Consider the following 17,559-nt stretch of genomic DNA (forward strand, 5'->3'; position numbering starts at 1 on the left):
GCCACAGCTATCTTCCAATGGTGTGAATACAATCTCTGTGGCATTCAGCATTACTTAACACCATATTTTCCTGAATTATTTGAGAAAAGGAAGTCAGAAAGTAGCAGTAATACTGCTGTGGCTACTTTGCCGACGGGGGAGCAGAGTTTGCTTCTCCTACAATTGCCCTTCGCGTATCAAAAATGCCTCGACTTGGGGGACGGGAAGGGGTCGGCTATCTTAGGACTGCATGGCTCAGAGAAGAGAGTTCCTGCCAGGCCAGCGAGTCCTGTTCTAAATTCATACCCTTATTTAGACCTCGTCACCACCCCAGACTGGAAACACCCGGACGGCTCACTGGTTAAAGGAAGTGACTGCCGGCAGCTCCTGACCCGGAATCGGATCCTGGTCCCGCCCCCTCCGCCAGGCTTCGTTCTGCAACAGGCGTGGGTTACGTTCTCGCTAGCTCTCTTTCTGCCGCCATCTTGGTTCCGCGTTCCCCGCACAGTAAGTGCTGTCTTCGTCACGACTTTTTATCCGTAGCCATCCGCCTTTCTTGCGGGCTGAGCCTCCCCGAGGACTGGAACTAAGGAGAATTGGAGGTTTTATGGGGCCACCGGGTTCCTGCTCAGCCCTGGGCAGTGTGGCCTTGGGGCCTCCGGACAAAATGGGGTCTGCTGTTGGTGTCCTGGCGAAAGCGCAGAAAGGCCGTAGGCCGCGAGTCCAGGGCTGGGGAGATGGGAGCCGTTGCGGCGTCGGGTTTGGAAGTGGGTTGCGTCTGATGTTGGGAACCGCTTCAGGAGAACCTAGAGTAGGTTAAGGGGTCACAGCCTTGGAACAGCCCCCCCCCCCGCACGCGCGCGCGCACACACACACCCACCCATACCCTTCTTATTGTGACAAGCGAGTGTTGGGACCTAGGACACCCTGTTTCCCCTCCTGGGTCCCGAAAGTCGGCAAACGGCAGTCCTTGAGGTCCTAGTCCTGGAAGCGGGGCGGGGGGGGGGCGGGGCGGCGAGGGGGGACGGCTGTTCAAGGTAGCGTCTGAAGTCTCCCATCCCGTGCTCAGGAGCCAGACCGCGAGCCTCTCCCTCGGGTGGAGAACGCAGTGGTAATTGCTTCTGTGTGGGATTTGGAATGTGGAATAAAACGAATCCCTGGGCACTGGGAAATCCGCTCTCTGCAGAGTGAAGAGGACCGGTAAAAGGTGGTGGTTCTGCTGATCAAAAATGTGAGGGTTACGTCGTGTTTTTCACGTATTCCAGCAGCTTTGGGGAGGGTTGTCCCACGCTTATGGTTTTCTAACAGCCCTCCGCAGTTTGAAGCTTGACTCTGGGTTAGGCAGCAGAACGGATCCGAGTCATTTCAGTCCTCCTTTTTATTCTCTTCAGAAATGCCCGGTGAAGCCACAGAAACCGTCCCTGCTACAGAGCAGGAGTTGCCACAGCCCCAGGCTGAGACAGGTAGGTTCCCTAGACCCCTTGCCCTTGATTAAGATTGTAAGATCGACCCTAAAACCATTTGGTGGGTTAAGGGACAAATAGAATATACTTGTGTTTTTCAGTGTTGACTCTCATTAAAGAAGATGGGGCTGTAGCTTTACCAGGGAGCGGAGTCCATAATAGTAGTTTTCCTGAAGGAACTTGCTGAGAGAGTGGAATAAAAACCGTATATTTAAGATTCGGGAACATTAAAAGCTCCATGGCTTGCTTTGTAGGTTATGACAGCTGCCTCAAAGGTAGCTCTGTTGTGGAACCCTCCCCTCACATAGGAAAACTGAGCAGGAAAGGGACTCTGATTCTTACCTGTTGGAACTAGGTGACACACTGGCAGGTCCAGGAGACCTGAGCTTTTGTGAAGTTCCAGCCAGCAGGTTGCATCAAGGTTTTAGATGGCAGTGCTTGGCATTGTGCCATCATCACATGCCTGGATAAGTTGTTTGCTGATGGTAAATGTGTCCTGCTGGGCCCCAGGGCCCTCCTAGATTAGTTAACTTGGTTTATGGATTGGTGCTGAGATGTTTCTAGCATGCTGGAACAGTGCCTGCATCAACAGCTTATCTGGAACCCAGAATTGAAATAGAGCCTTCCTTTGACTGCTCTTCAGCTTTGGAATTAATTAATGTAGAACATAGCGTAAGGCAGGTTTTGAATTCTGATTAAAATACATTTCTATAAAACTTGATAAGGGGTAGGGAAAAAAAACTTTTTTATGGTAGTCTTCTTGCTGATTAGTTGTGCAGAACTAAAGGGAATTTTCAGGCTGTGACCTCCATCCTCATCTTTTTTTTTCCCCCTTTATGGTAAATTCATTATTTTTTTTTAAACTCCACCTGTGACTTAACGGCAATTTTTATATCTTTCTGGAATTAAAAGAGTTGTTTATAGTTGAAAGCATTAAGGTTCTCCCTCCCCACCTGTCTGATTTTAGCAGCTGAAGGGATTAATACAGCTGCTAGCAAAGAAAAAGGAGGGGGCCTCTGAGCTGGGAAGTAAGCTGTATGAAATCCTTGAACTGCAAGGGACTTAAGGAAGGTAAAAATAAAGGACTGGTCTCTAAAAGATTCTGTAGTTTCAGTGCTAACAAAACTTTAGAGAATCTCAACTTGATTTTACAAATGTGGAGACTGAAATTCAGATGAATTTAGAATAATCTAGATCAAGCTTCAAAACTAATGCTGTTTGCTTCTGAAGCAATCCTTAGTGCTGTTAAACTTATTCCTGAATATTTTGAGATTGCACAGTAGGTTAGATGATAATATTAAGTAAGCGCCAGTGATGAACACTTGGAGTTTTTTTAAATACATAACTATAATTAAATAATTATTAGAATGAATGAGGAAACTGACTCGGGATTCATTATGGTGTCTAAAGCAAGTAATTTGGGCCTTAATCCCATCTTGAGGTCCAGTGAGATGAAAACATTCTAAGTTTCAAATTCTAATTAATATGTTTGAGAACATTTGCACTGTAATCATAAGAATTTGACCTACCAACTCTTGAGGAAAAACTGCTTGAGCCATCTGTCTTTTCTGTAGTTGGGATACTTTTGGTTGAGTGAATTTGGATGCTATAAGCTTTTTTTTTTTTTTTTTTTTAATAATACTCCCTTCTAGGTGTTGAGCATTTGTTGGTCTAATCCTGTGTTACCTCCTGATTAGTAAGCATGGTATTTTTTCATCATTTAGAAAATCTTTTGCTTAGGTTTACTCTAGTGCAAATAGTGCCTATTTTGGCAGAATGGCATACTCATCCGGATTAAGGGTTGGGGATCCAATGTATTTTCTCCACTCCAGTTCTCTACTTTCAAAATAGAACCACAGTCTGGTTTATCAAGTTGGGTTACAGTTTCATAATACAGTTCCTACCCTTGTGACTAAGCTGTCTCTCATGGTCTAATTCATCTTAGATTGATGTTTGGAGACCTAACATTACTTAGAGACTGTAGAGTCCACCCATTTGTGGTTGGTTTTTTGTTTGACTTGGATAAGTAAAATGAGGTATAGGGAGGCTAAGTGAAGTAGTATTTAATACATAGTATTAAGAGTCAGATTTTTCCTGACTTAGTGGAAGCCTCAGCATTAAAAGGCCCGTTTTTTATCATCCAGCTCTGGTTCCCCATCATTATTGCCACTATATTCCTTGTTCCAGTTTTCAGTATTTGTTTCAGTTAGTTCATGCTCCTTGGGTAGACAGGGTAGACCTGTTCCAGTGGTGATTCTATGGCCTGTGAGAAGGACTTAGGGTTTGTTTGAGGAGGGAAGGGAAGAGCACAACTGGGAAAGGGTAGAAAGCATGCTGTTCCCAACTTACTCCTGGGCCTGTGCTCCCCATTTAGAGACTAATAGGCTGCTCTTAGACTGTTCTTCACCCTAAAATATTTCACTTACTTGAGTAGAACTTGGGAAATGTGGGAGATGAGGAGAGGGATGTATTCTTACTTTACCACTGAAGTATGTTTGGGGAAGGTTGCTGTTGCTTGTCACCTTTGTCTAATCCTGTATGGTGACTTTCATTCTCAGATTTAAAATTCCAATGTTTTCTGTGAGGCATGTTGTACCAAGTTGGGCTGTATAACTCACCTTTGTTTTTTTCCTTCCCTTTCCTCCTTTATCCCCCCCCCCCTTTTTTTTTTTTTTTTTTTTTTTGCTTTTCTCCTCCAGCTTTGCTTCCTGTGTCTTCAGCCTTGAGTGTCACTGCTGCTGTTTTAGGGCAGCCTAAACCTACCCCTACCCCTACCCCTACCCCTCCTTGTTCCCTGGCCTCCCAACAATGCCCTCTGGCAACCCCTAACCAGCCTTCCTCATTCCTTTCTCCCTCTACTATTGCCTCAACCCTTCTTGAAGCTCCTTTTCCTGAGTCATCCACTGGGACAGCCCTGCCTTTGGGAGCTGCCCCTCCCCCTGCTGGCACCCCAGCTTTCCTAATAGGGCCTCCCATCTCCCCAGCTGCCTTAGCTCTGGCCTCTCCCATAATAGCTCCAACTCTGAAAGGTGTTCATTCCTCTTCAGCTCCCTTGGCTCTGGTGGCCTTGGCTCCCCACTCAGTTCAGAAGAGCTCTGGCTATCCACCTAACCCTCTTAGTTCACCTCCTTCAGTTGCTGTGATTGAGTCAGGGTCAGTGACATCTCTGTCAGCTCCAGTTGCTTCCTCAGAACCAAAGCCCTCTCCTCTTCAAGCTCCCTCTCAAGTAGTCCCTAATCCAAAAGGTACCCCCAGCCCTCCAGGTATAGTCAGTGCTGTTCCTTCCCATCTTGTAACTCCTTTGGCCTCTCTTCAGTCTGGACTAGCCTCATGTCCTCAGACGCCACCTGCCACTCCCCTAGCCATCCCTTCCCCTCAGGTCAAAGGCATCCCTATTTCCTCAGCTCTGACTTCTCCACAAAACCCTGCAAGCCTCAGCCTAAAGGGACCCCTTAGTCCACCTGCTGCTTTATCTCTTTCAACTCAGTCTATTCCTGTGGCTCCTCATGCCCCCCCAGTTTTCCTCACTTCTCTTGGTTCTCCTGTTCAACCTTCAGGTTCTAATATTCTGTCAGATCCCATAGAGGATACTGTTTCTGTAGATCATTCTTCCACGGGTACCTCTTACCCTTCTCAGAGATCTCTAATTCCTCCCCTTCTTTCCAAAAATGAGGTGGTTCCTACTGCTGTGGCTGCTTTTCCGGTGGGGGCTCCAACTTCCCCTCTGGCTCTGTCTGCTGACAAAGGCCTCTCTACTATCACTGACATAGCCTCTTCCAATGTAGCTACCTCTTCTCTGTTATCTCCTACAGCCTCTCTGATTCTCAAAGACTCTCCTAGTGCTGCTCATCAACCTTTGGTGGCCCAGATTCTTGGTTCTTCTCCAGAGGGGCCAGGCTTGAAAGAAGCTCCTGTTTCTTCTGTTGGAACCACCCCACTTGGGATGGCTAACTCCTCTACAGTTTCTGCAGCACCTGTTACCTTTGAGGTAGCTACTTGTTTCTCTATTCCAGTTTCATCAGGTCCCATGAGCAGTAAGGACTCAGTTTCCCAGACTGCCTTGGTTATGGCGCCTGTGGCTCCCAAAGAGCTTCCTACTCCTCAGGTAACCACCACTCTGGGGATACCAGTCTCTCAACCTCTGCCAGCCCCTGAGGACCCCAAAAGTCTCCCTGTTTCACCAGCCCTGGCCGCCCCTAAAAATCTCCCTTCTCTCCAAAGTACATCATCTTCTCTGGAGATAGCTCTTTCTCCTGAAGCCACCTTGGTAAAGAAAAGCTTCCTAGAGCCTCTCCCTCTAGTTAAGCCAGCCAGTACTACTACCTCGTCTCTGGGGGTCAACTCCCCAACCTCTATAATCAAGACAGATTCTTATGCAAGCCCAGATCCAACGAGTCTGCTTCTCAAAAGTTCTCTCACTACCCCAGCTGTAACTACATTTCCTTTGGAAAGCACTGCCGTTGATGGGATGGCTCCTACAACTGCCAAAGGTACCTCCACTCCTATACCTGTAGCCAGTCCTTTTCTAGAAGGAGCTGTCTCTCTAAATTCTAAAAGCCACCCTGCCAAGAAGAGTACTTCCACTCTTACTACTTTACCTTTGGTCCCTCCAACCTCTGAAAGTTGCCCTGTGGCTCCAGCTGTGACTTTATCTCCCCAGAATGTTTCTGCTTCTCCAGCTACTGTGGCACAGGTCCCTGAAATTCCCAAGTCTGAGTCTTTTCCCTCTCTTCCTCCAGCTGGTACTCCTCAAGGTGCAAAGAAAGTTCATGGTATTTCTCAAACTTCAGCATTGGCACCTGTGGCTTCCTCTCCTGAAGGGTACCCAACTGAGGACTCTGGTGCTTCTGTTACTGCATCTTCCAAAGGAACTTACCTAACTGACTCCCCATCTCCTTTAGGGACTAGTGTGTCTCCTCAAACCAAAAGAACTCCAACCAAGAAGGGTTCAGCTACTACTACCTTAAGTCTTGCTCCTGTTTCTAAAAGTGTACCTGCTGTCCCTGATACTCCTGCTGGAAATCTGTCATTCACTATTTCTCCAGTTGAAGCTTCCTCTCTTCCAGAGGCCAATCTTTCTTTTCATGTCCATAAAGGATCACTAGCCAAGAAGCATTCCCCTACTCCCCCATCCCCCAAAGAGGCTCCCATTCCCCTACCTATGTCTCCCCCTTCCCCCAAAGCGGGGCCAGCAACCCCATCCCCTAAAGAAACCCTAACTCCTCCAGCTGTGACTCCTTCCTCCCCCAAAGGAGCCCCAGCAACTCCATCTCCCAGAGAGTCCCCAGCTACCCCATCTCCCAAAGAGGCCCCCACTCCCTCAGTTGTGGCTCCTCCTTCCCCCAAAGGGGGACCAGCAACCTCATTACCTAAAGAGACCCCCACTCCTCCAGCTGTGACTCCTTCCTCCCCCAAAGGAGCCCTTACTTCCCCCAAAGGGGGCCCAGCAACCCCATCTTCCAAAGAGCCCCTCACTCTGTCAGCTGCGGTTCCTTGCTCTCCCGAAGGGGGCCCAGCAACCCCATCTCCCAAAGAGCCCCTCAGTCCGTCAGCTGCAACTCCTCCCTCTCCCAAAGGGGGCCCAGCAACCACATCTCCCAAAAGAGCCCCAGCTACCCCACCTCCAAAGGGGGGCTCCACTCCCCCAGCTGTGGCTCCTCCTTCCCCCAAAGGAGACCCAGCAACTCCATCTCCCAAAGAGGCTCCTGTTCCCTCAGCTCTGACTCCTTCCTCCCCCAAAGGGACTCCAGCCCCCGTAAGAGCTCCAGCTATCTCACCTCCCAAAGGGGATTCCACTCCCCCAGCTGTGGCTCCTCCCTCCCCCAAAGGAGGCCCAGCAACTCCATCTCCCAAAAGAGCCTCAGCTTCCCCACCTCCCAAAGGGGATTCCACTCCCCCAGCTGTGACTCTTCCCTCCCCCAAAGGAGGCCCAGCAACTCCATCTCCCAAAAGAGCCTCAGCTACCCCACCTCCCAAAGGGGATTCCACTCCCCCAGCTGTGGCTCCTCCCTCCCCCAAAGGAGGCCCAGCAACTCCATCTCCCAAAAGAGCCTCAGCTTCCCCACCTCCCAAAAGAGATTCCACTCCCCCAGCTATGGCTCCTCACACCCCCAAAGAGGCCCCAGCAACTCCACTCAAAGGAGCCTCCACTCCCTCAGCTGCGGCTCCTCCCTCTCCAAAAAAGGCCCCAGCAGCTCCATCACTCAAAGGAATTCCCACTCCCTCAGCTGTGGCTCCTCCCTCCCCCAAAGGGGGCCCAGCAACTCCATCCCTCAAAAGAGCCCCACCTACTTCACCTCTCAAAGGAGACCCTACTCCCCCATCTGTGGCTCCTCCCTCCCCCAAAAGAGCCTCAGCAACTCTGGTCCCCAAAGAGTCTCCAGCAACCCCAGACCCCAAAGAAGTCCCCACTTCCCCAGCCATGGCTCCTTCCTCCCCCAAAGGGGGCCCAGCAACTCCATCTCCCAGAAGAGCCCCAGCTGCCCCACCTCTCAGAGGAGACCCTACTCCGCCATCTGTGACTCCTTCCTCCCCAAAAAGAGCCTCAGCAACTCCAGCCCTCAAAGAGGTCCCTACTCCCTCAGCTGTAACTCCTTCCTCCCCGCAAAAGTCTCTAGCCCCCAAAGGGGGGCCAGCAACCTCATCCTCCAAAGGGGCTCCCACTCCCCCAGCTGTGATTCCTCCCTCCCCCAAAGAGGCCTGTACTTCCCCAGTTTCAGTCACATGTCCCTTGGGGTCCATTGCACCTCAGGCATCTAAAGAGCCCCCAATAAAGAAAGGCCCCACAGCTCTCAAAGCAGTGCTTGATGCTCCAGCTCTAGAAAGTGCACCAGTCGTCACAGCTCCCACTCAGAAGAAGAGTTCTATTTCACCTCCTGTGTGCCCAGATCCCTCAGCTCAGAATGGTACTAAAGGATCCCTTCCTACAGTGGCTCCAGCTCCTCTGCTGACAGTCTGCACTCAGAAAGGTTCTTCTCCAAAGGCTCCAAAAGCCCTCCCTGTTTCTCTCTTAAAGGGCAAAGACTCTTTCCATTCCCCAAAGGGCCCCTTGGCTCCTCCTGAGTCTGAGACGTCTACCCCTTCAGCAGCAGCTGCCCCAGAGAAGGTCCTTCCTAAAGCTGGATCTGCATCTGTCTCTCCAGCACCTACCCCATCAGTCTCTCTGCCTCTTGCTCCCTCCCCAGTTCCCCCTCTGCTCCCTAAACAGCAATCTCTGCCGTCCTCACCTGGGCTGGTGCTGGAATCACCCCGTAAGCCCTCAGCCCCTGCTGATGAGGATGAGCTGCCGCCTCTGATTCCCCCGGAACCAATCTCGGGGGGAGTGCCTTTCCAGCCGGTCCTCGTCAACATGCCCACCCCCAAACCTGCTGGGATCCCTGCCCCAACCCCCTCTGCCAAGCAGCCTGTTCTGAAGAATAATAAGGGTATTTGCCTTGGTTTGCCGTGTGCATGGTGTGTTGCCCACAACCCTCCGGGGGCCACCCACCGATACTAACCGTAGGATGCGCCGCTTTCTCCAGTATATCTGCTTGTGTTTGGACGTAGAAAGATAAGTTTAAATGCAAAAGCTCTAGGAATGTGAAACAGAATCTTGGTTTTCACCTCAGATAGTCTGTTGTATACCATCCTGTGTAATGTGGTTCAGACTAACTCTGGATCTGTCATCTTTTTTACCTAACTGATCTGACATTGAAAACCAAGACCTTCTAGACCTTTAATTTGCTCTATACTATGTCACTAACTTTGTCCCTGGGCCTGGGATTTGCTAAAATATTGGGAAATCTAGAACTACTTGAATTTCTTTTCACATCTTAGACTTAGTAATAACCAGTGCCCAGGGACTCCCTTTTCTTAAAAGACCTATTTTTCCTAGCCTGGGAACGGTGCAGGTGTATGCTTTTTCCCTTCGTAGTCTGTTGATGCTTGGCCTTTGAATTGAGGGAAACTTAAATATGTGAATTATTTTTGGAAGAAACGGAAGAGGTCACAGGACAGTATCTAGTAGAGGTGGCTACAGAACTGTAGATCAGCATTTTTGAGAATCTTCAAGCTGTGTTGATTAGATCAAACTGCTAGGGTGAGTGGTTTGAAAATAAGGCTAAATGTGTGTACACAACTGCTTTTGGCCTCCCCCAACCCAGTTTAAAGGATGAGGGGAAATCATCCCCCTCCCCCCCGCCCCCAGTCTGCCTCCACAATGTGATCTTACTTTTTTTTCACTTAAGTATATCTGGAGGCACCTTGTTTACCAGAACCTTTCTAAGACGGTTGGGCTCTTGGGTAGAATTTAGCGTTACATAAGTCATTGGTGTTTACCTGTGCCAAGAAGTGAAGACCTTGAGGGAAAGGAAGCAGTTACATAAACTACTCGGCTGTATCTAGTAATTACCTCTCATTTCTGGGGCTGGGTCTTTAATAGATGTGTACACACTAGTTTGTGACTGAGTTGGGGGCTATCGTATCAGTACGACCTGGCTTCATAGAAGTCAGTTTACATTTAATTTTGCGAGGTCTAGCATAAGCCAGTGACCTCTAGTCTGGGGAGGCCATGGTGAGGTGCCTCTTCCTTGTAATCTTTACTATAAAATAGTAAAAGTTACTTGTCTTCTTAGGGTCTGGAACAGAATCTGATAGTGATGAATCAGTACCAGAGCTTGAGGAACAGGATTCTACACAGGCAACCACACAACAAGCCCAGGTAGGTATTCTCTTTTTTTTTTTTTTAATAAATTTACTTATTTACTTACTTATTTTTGGCTATATTGGGTCTTCATTGCTGCACGTGGGCTTTCTCTAGTTGCAGCAAGCGAGGGTTACTCTTTGTTGCGGTGTGTGGACTCCTCATTGCGGTGGCTTCTCTTGTGGAGCGTGGGCTCTAGGCGCACGGGCTTCAGTAGTTGTGGCACGTGGGCTCAGTAGTTGTGGCTCACAGGCTCTAGAGCGCAGGCTCAGTAGTTGTGGCGCACGGGCTTAGTTGCTCCGCGGCATGTGGGATCTTGCCAGACCAGGGCTCAAACCTGTGTCCCCTGCATTGGCAGGCGGATTCTTAACTACTGCGCCAGGTGGGTATTCTCTTAACTTACTAGTGTAAGTACTTGGGTCAAGGAAGCATTGGAGAACCAGTGTTGATCAGAGAAGCTGACTTATGTATTTGGAGCTGTGAACCTTCATAAAGGGAAAACCACATGGGGATTGTGGTATCCAGGTCTTACATTCCAGTTTACTCATAGCTGTTTGATCTTCTTAGCTGGCAGCGGCAGCTGAAATCGATGAAGAACCAGTCAGTAAAGCAAAACAGAGCCGGAGTGAAAAGAAGGCACGGAAGGTAAGAGTTTAAGTTATAAAGAAGGATTAAAGGTGCTGATGAAGCACCTTTTGAGAGGGGAAACTGTAGTGGAACTCTTGGTAGTGGTAGAATCAGGTTTAGTTGAACTAACAGAAGTTAACTGTGGCAGAAAGCCCAGGAGGCCTGGAAATCAATTCTGTATTGCTATATAAACTTTTCTTAGCCCACAGAAAGTCTTTGCTTAGAATGTAGTTTTATTATGTTCCTTACTTCCTGAAGCTGCTTCTAAAGAAGTTGAAAACCTGATGTTCTTTTTTATTCTTTAGGCTATGTCCAAACTGGGTCTTCGACAGGTTACAGGGGTTACTAGAGTCACTATCCGGAAATCTAAGAATATCCTTTTTGTCATCACAAAACCAGATGTATACAAGAGCCCAGCTTCAGATACCTACATAGTTTTTGGGGAAGCCAAGGTAAGGAAAGTTTTCTTGGGAGTTGCTCTAGACCAGGGTTTCTCAACCTCAGCGCTATTGACATTTTGGGTCAAATAATTCTTTGTTGTGGAAGGGCTGTCTGTTTAGCAACATCACTTGCAGTTGTGATGACCAACGAAATCTCCAGACTTTTGACACATGTCCCCTGGGGAACAAAATCACCCCCCGGTGGAGAACCACTGCTTTAGACCTAAGTTATTTCTTTATCTGCAGTAATATATAATCCAAGTGAGGCCACGTGATTTAAAGCTACGTAGTAAGTTAATGTGAAGTGGGTTTAAGAGCGGGAGTTTGGAAAAGATATAAATGATTTCTTTGATTTGCTGCTGATCAGTCTACTCACATGAATCTATTTTCTGCCCTATAGATTGAGGATTTATCTCAGCAAGCACAGTTAGCAGCTGCTGAGAAATTCAAAGTTCAAGGTGAAGCTGTTTCAAACATTCAAGAAAACACACAGACTCCAACTGTACAAGAGGAGAGTGAAGAGGAAGAGGTATATAAGGAAATCTTTTGTGCTTTTAATCCTCACAAGATAGTATGTTTGTATTGATGGGTGGATTCTATATTATTTTAGGCTCTTGAACTCCATTGAGTTAAGTAGCTTTTGAATTATATTAAGAACTAGATTCAGGAGATGCCGGACAGAACTACTGAAGTTGTTCTTGCCTTTAGTTTATTAAGTGTTTTTTCTCTCTCTTTTAGGTTGATGAAACAGGTGTGGAAGTTAAGGACATAGAATTGGTCATGTCACAAGCAAATGTGTCGAGAGCAAAGGCAGTCCGAGCCCTGAAAAACAACAGTAATGATATTGTAAATGCTATTATGGTAAGTGTCCAAGCCTTTATTCCTTGACTCCCTCTGCCCTAACCAATCGTGGGTGACTTTATTTTCTGTGCTTAATATCAGCCAATTAGGAAGCCTCTTTCCAAAGCCTTTTCTGAGTTGCCTCAGGTTTTAGTGACCTGAATTCTCTCAATTTGCCTGTAACCACCTCTGATGGATCTCTTTTCTCTTACAGGAGTTAACAATGTAACCATCTTGAAAAGAGGACCCTTTTTTGGTGTTTCAAAAGAGTAACTGCAGCTGGGTTTGAAATTTGTACTGTTTCTATCATTAATAAAGTTATGGCTTCTTGTTGGATGAACTCAATGGGTGCTTGATCTCTTCCCCCAAAAAAACATGAAAGCTCTAGAAATGAAAAGGTTTAGTACTGCAGGTTCCCCTCTTAAAACCTCAGCCTTTTCACCTCTTGTGAGAAGATAACTGTTGAGGCTACCTATTAGGAACTTCTTGTTCTCAGAGACAACTGTAAGTTTCTCATTTCTTTCCCAGATGTTAACTAGTAGCAAATCCTGATTCTTCTTCTTCATTTTTTTAAATAAATTTATTTATTTTTTATTATTTATTTTTGGCTGCGTTGGGTCTTCGTTGCGGTGCGCAGGCTTCTCATAGTGGTGGCTTCTCGTTGCAGAGCATGGAGGCACGTGGGCTTAGTTGCTCCGCGGCATGTGGGATCTTCCCAGACCAGGGCTCAAGCCTGTGTCCCCTGTGTTGGCAGGCGAATTCTTAACCACTGCGCCACCAGGGAAGTCCCTGATTCTTCTTTATTTAATAATTATCCCCTTCTCTGACCTGCAATCTTTCTGAATACATATTGGGCCTCGTCTGGCCTCTGTGGCAAGCGTTTCATGTTGGTTATATCTTGTCATGTAAGAGCTTGGGACAGAGTTGGAGAGAATGCATAATGGATGGGGGTGAAATGACAGTACTTTGTAGCAAATGAAAAGGTACCTCATGAAGGAGAGATTTTGACTATTGATATACAGTACAAGCACTCTGCTCTTAGACATACACTGTACAGGCATATATTAATCTACAAAGTAAATTATGATTAGGGTAGCCATAGTTATGCTAGGATAATAAATGAAAACCAGAACTGTACCAGGCAAACTGGTACATACAATTAGCCAGTTTGTGATAAATATAGATAGCTCTATAGGAGTCCTAAGAAGAATAAAATTTCTGCATTTAGGTTGTTAGGAAATGGTTTGGGGGAAGTGGAGGACTTAAAATTTGGAAATAGGAAGCCTACAAGTAAATGTAGAGTCAAGAATCCTAAAATGAATAAGTGGTAAGACACTTAGAACGAATATTAGAATAAGAATAAATTAGACTAACATTGCTGAAGGCTTTTGGAACTAAAGTTTAGATCTTTTTATTATTGATTATTTTCTCAATCTCTGAGAAAGTAGGCATTATTTTAGCAGTTGTGATTAAAAGCTGAGGACCAAAGAGGTTAAATGACTTCCACAAAGACCAGAGCCCTTTCGCTGTGGTAGGCTACCCTGGAGAAGCACAGATGGGTGTCCGGGGGAGGATGGTGATCTGCTTACATTTCACTGGAGTAGAACAAATTAGATCATTAAATGAACAAAGTCTCATGAGGCTAAAGTCTGCCAAGTCTGAGTCAGCCTAGTAATTCTCATTTCAGGAAGAAATTAGGGATATTAACTCATTTCCTCACCCTTCCCTCTACAGGTTAACAAACTGCCAATTCTTGGTTACATTTTTAGAGAAGTATCTTGTTGAAGGCTGTTACTGCCACTGGTAACTAATGCTCTATTCCCACCTCAAAGACCTTGCTATTGCTACCCCTTCTACCATGTATTACTGGCAAACCTCAGAGATGTGGGTTTGGTTGCAGACCACCACAATAAACAAATATCACAATACAGTGAGTCATGAATATTTTTGGTTTTCCAGTGCATATAGAAGTTATGTATACACTACATTGTAGTCTATTAGTGTGTGATACCATTATGTCTAAAAAAACAGTGTACAGCAAGTCCCCTACATATGAACGAGTTCTGTTCTGAGAGCACATTTATAAGTCCAATTTGTTCGTAAGTCCAATAATTAGCCTAGGTATCCAACTAACAATCGGCTGTGTAGTCCTGTACTGTAACAGGTTTATGATATTTTTCACAATACATAAAATATTTTTAATCTTACAGTACAGTACCTTGAAAAGTACAGTAGTACAGGACAACAGCTGGCATACAGGGGCTGGCATCGAGTGAACAGGCAAGAAGAGTTACTGACTGGAAAAGGGAGAGGAGGTGAGAGATGGTAGAGCTGAAGGATCGTCAGCAATAGGAGATGGAGGGCAGGCTGCAATTTCATTCACGCCTGACGCTGATGGCACAGGTTCTGGTTCCTTGATGGATTCAGTTCTATCTACCGTCTTGAAAAAACGATCCAGTGATGTCTGGGTAGTAGCTATTTTTCTCATCATAGATGACACGGTAGCACTGGATTGCTTTCTGAACGGCTGCTGCAGCCTCCATGTACCGTTCTACGTTCAGGTCCTGTGCCTCAAAAACTAACAGTGCTGCCTCAAGTAAAGAAAATCCCCTTGCCATTTCCTGTGTCGTGAATCTCTTCGGTTCTTCAGTTACTTCTTCCTCTTGTCTCTTGGTCTTTCTCTGGGCCTCCAATTCCGTTGTTACCACTTGGCGCTTGTTAGCAGTACCAGCTACATCACCACTGCTTTTACGCTTGCTTCTTCACATCCTGGGCTTGGTAAAGATACTGTACTACTGCACTGTATACAGTACTGTACAGTAAAGTACACAGAAGCACAACCACTTTTGGATGAACGCACGTGACAACGTATACCAGACACATGAACTAACACGTGACTGGACAAGTGAACGCATGTTTGCATCTTTGAAAGTTGAAGTTCAACTTGAAGGTTTGTATGTAGGGGACTTACTGTACAGGAACTTCCCCAGCAGGCCAGTGGTTAAGACTCCACGCTTCCACTGCAGGGGGCACAGGTTCGATCCCTGGTCAGGGAAATAAGATCCCACGTGCCATGCAGCATGGACAAAAAATAAATAATTAAAATAGTGTACATACATTACTTGAAGAATACTTCATTGCTAAAAAATTCTAACATCTGAGCCTTCAAGCAAGTCATAATTTTTCTTTTTACTGGGGGAGGGTCTTGATGTTGAAGGCTACTGACTGATCAGGCGGGGATTTCTGAAGGTTGGGGTAACTTTTTGGCCACACCACACGGCTTGCAGGATCTTCGTTCCCTGACCAGGGATAGAACCCCGGTCCTCAGCAGTGAGAGTGTGGAGTCCTAACCACTGGACCACCAGGGAACTCCCTGGGGTAACTTTCTTAAATAAGACAACAATGAAGTTTGCCACATCAATTGACTTTTCCCTTTACAAACAATTTCTCTGCAATGCTGTTTTGATAGCATTTTCACCCACAGAACTTATGTCAAAATTGGAGTCAATCTTCTCAAACGCTGCTGCTGCTATATCAACTAAGTTTATGTAGTATTCTAAATTCTTTGTTGTCATTTCAAAATCTTCACAGTGTCTTCAGCAAGAGTAGATTCCATCTCAAGAAACTACTTTGCTCATCCATAAGAAGCAACTCATCCATTCACGTTCTATCGTGAGATTGCAGCAATTCAGGTACATCTTCAGGCTCCATTTCTTATTCTAGTTCTCTTGCTGTTTCCACATCTGCAGTTACTTCCTCCACTGAAATCTTGAACCCCTTAAAATCATTCATGAGTGTTGGAATGAACTTCCAAACTTGTTAATATTGATGTTTTGACCTCTTCTCATGAATCACTAATGTTCTTCGTGGCATCTGGAATGGTGAACCTTTTCCAGAAGGTTTTCAATTTACTTTGCCCAGATCCACCAGAGGAATCACTATGGCAGCTATAAGCCTTACAAAATGTATTTCTTAAGTCATAAGACTTGAAATTACTCCTTGATGCCTGGACTGCAGAATGGATGTGTTAGGTGTGAAAACAGCATTAACTTCACTGTACATCTGTCAGAGCTCTTGGGTGACCAGGTGCATTGTCAATGAGCAGTAGTATTTTGAAAGGAATCTTTTTTTCTGGCAGTAAGTCTCAACAGTGGGCTTAAAATATTCAGTAAACCATGTTGTAAACAGATGTGCTGTCATCCAGGCTCTGTTGTCCCAGTTACAGAGCACAGGCAGAGTAGACTTAGCATAATTTTTAAGAGCCCTAGGATTTCTGGAATGGATGATAAATGAGCATTGGCTTCAACTTAAAAGTCACCAGCTGCATTATCCCCTAACGAGAGTCAGCCTGTCCTTTGAAACTTTGAAGCCAGGCATTGACTTCTCTCTACCTATGAAAGTCCTGCATGGTATCTTTTTCCATTATAAAGCTGTTTTGTCTACACTGAAAATCTGTTTAGTATAGCCACCTTCATTAATTACCTGAGCTAGATCTTTGGATAACTTTCTGCAGCTTCTACATCAGCACATGCTGCTTCACCTTGCCCTTTTATGTCATGGAGATGGCTTGCTTCCTTAAACCTCATGAACCAACCTCCACCAACGTCACATTTTTCTTCTGCAGCTTCTTCACCTCTGCACCTTCATCAAATCTAAGAGAGTTGGGGCCTTGCTCTGGATTAGGCTTTGGTTTAAAGGAATGTTGTGGCTGGTTTGGTCTTCTGTCCAAGCCACTAAAAATTCTCCATATCAGCAATAAGATAGTTTCGCTTTCTTTTGTGTGTTACTGGAGCAGCACTAATTTACTTTAAGAACTTTTTCATTGCATTCACAACTTGGCCAACTGTTTAGTGTAATTTAGGCCTAGGTTTTGACCTATCTCTGCTTTTGACATGGCTTCCTCACTAAGTTTAATCATTTCTAGCTCTTGATTTAAAAAGAGAGATGTGGGCTTCTATGGTGGCACGGTGGTTAAGAATCCGCCTGCCAGTGCAGGGGACATGGGTTCGATCCCTGGTCCAGGAAGATCCCACATGCCTCAGAGCAACTAAGCTTGTGCACCACAATTACTGAGCCTGCACTCTAGAGCCCATGAGCCACAACTACTGAAGCCCACGTGCCTAGAGCCCGTTCTCCACAACAAGAGAAGCCACCGCAATGAGAAGCCCGCGCACAGCAATGAAGACAAAACGCAGCCAAAAATTAAATTTTAAAAAATAAATAAATAGAGGTGTGGGACTCTTCCTTTCACTTGAACATTTAGAGGCCATTGTTTGGTTATTTATTAGCCCTAGGTTCAGTATTGTTGTGCCTCAGGAAATAGGGAGCCCTGAGGGGAGAGAGAGAGAGAGAAAAAGAGAGATGGCTGGTTGGTAAAGCAGTCAACACATTTATCAATTAAGTTCACCGTCTTATATGGCCATGGTTCATGGTGCCCTGAAACAACTACAATAGTAACATCAGAGATCACAGAACACCATAACAAATACAATAATAATTTAAAAGTTTGAAATATTGTGAGAATTACCAA

General features: G+C 46.0%; 1 protein-coding gene across 3 annotated transcripts; it reads left to right on the plus strand.

Moving 5' to 3' along the window:
* The first annotated feature begins 372 nt into the window (after positions 1-372).
* NACA (nascent polypeptide associated complex subunit alpha) lies at positions 373-12,369 on the plus strand. 3 transcript variants are annotated; one of them, XM_060114274.1, is made up of 9 exons: positions 373-486; positions 1,371-1,442; positions 4,142-8,866; positions 10,055-10,140; positions 10,690-10,767; positions 11,055-11,201; positions 11,590-11,718; positions 11,928-12,050; positions 12,244-12,369. In XM_060114274.1, exons 2-9 carry the CDS (start codon positions 1,373-1,375, stop codon positions 12,256-12,258), a joined length of 5,373 nt encoding a protein of 1,790 aa, XP_059970257.1. In that variant the 5' UTR covers positions 373-486; positions 1,371-1,372; the 3' UTR covers positions 12,259-12,369. The 3 variants fall into 3 exon arrangements, with proteins under 3 accessions (XP_059970257.1, XP_059970259.1, XP_059970258.1); XM_060114275.1 differs by lacking the exon at positions 373-486 and adding an exon at positions 1,056-1,210; XM_060114276.1 differs by lacking the exons at positions 4,142-8,866; positions 12,244-12,369 and having other exon boundaries at positions 379-486; positions 11,928-12,092.
* The last annotated feature ends 5,190 nt before the right edge of the window (positions 12,370-17,559 follow it).

This window comes from Mesoplodon densirostris, chromosome 11 (assembly GCF_025265405.1).
Source record: "Mesoplodon densirostris isolate mMesDen1 chromosome 11, mMesDen1 primary haplotype, whole genome shotgun sequence".
In the NCBI taxonomy this organism is placed as follows: domain Eukaryota; kingdom Metazoa; phylum Chordata; class Mammalia; order Artiodactyla; family Ziphiidae; genus Mesoplodon; species Mesoplodon densirostris.

Bases quoted from the DNA above. Each gene is read 5' to 3' on its own strand.
- NACA (XM_060114274.1), top strand. From the start codon at position 1,373: ATGCCCGGTGAAGCCACAGAAACCGTCCCTGCTACAGAGCAGGAGTTG. The intron at 10,141-10,689 runs GTAGGTATTCTC...TGATCTTCTTAG, and splicing joins CAACCACACAACAAGCCCAG to CTGGCAGCGGCAGCTGAAAT. The intron at 10,768-11,054 runs GTAAGAGTTTAA...TTTATTCTTTAG, and splicing joins GTGAAAAGAAGGCACGGAAG to GCTATGTCCAAACTGGGTCT.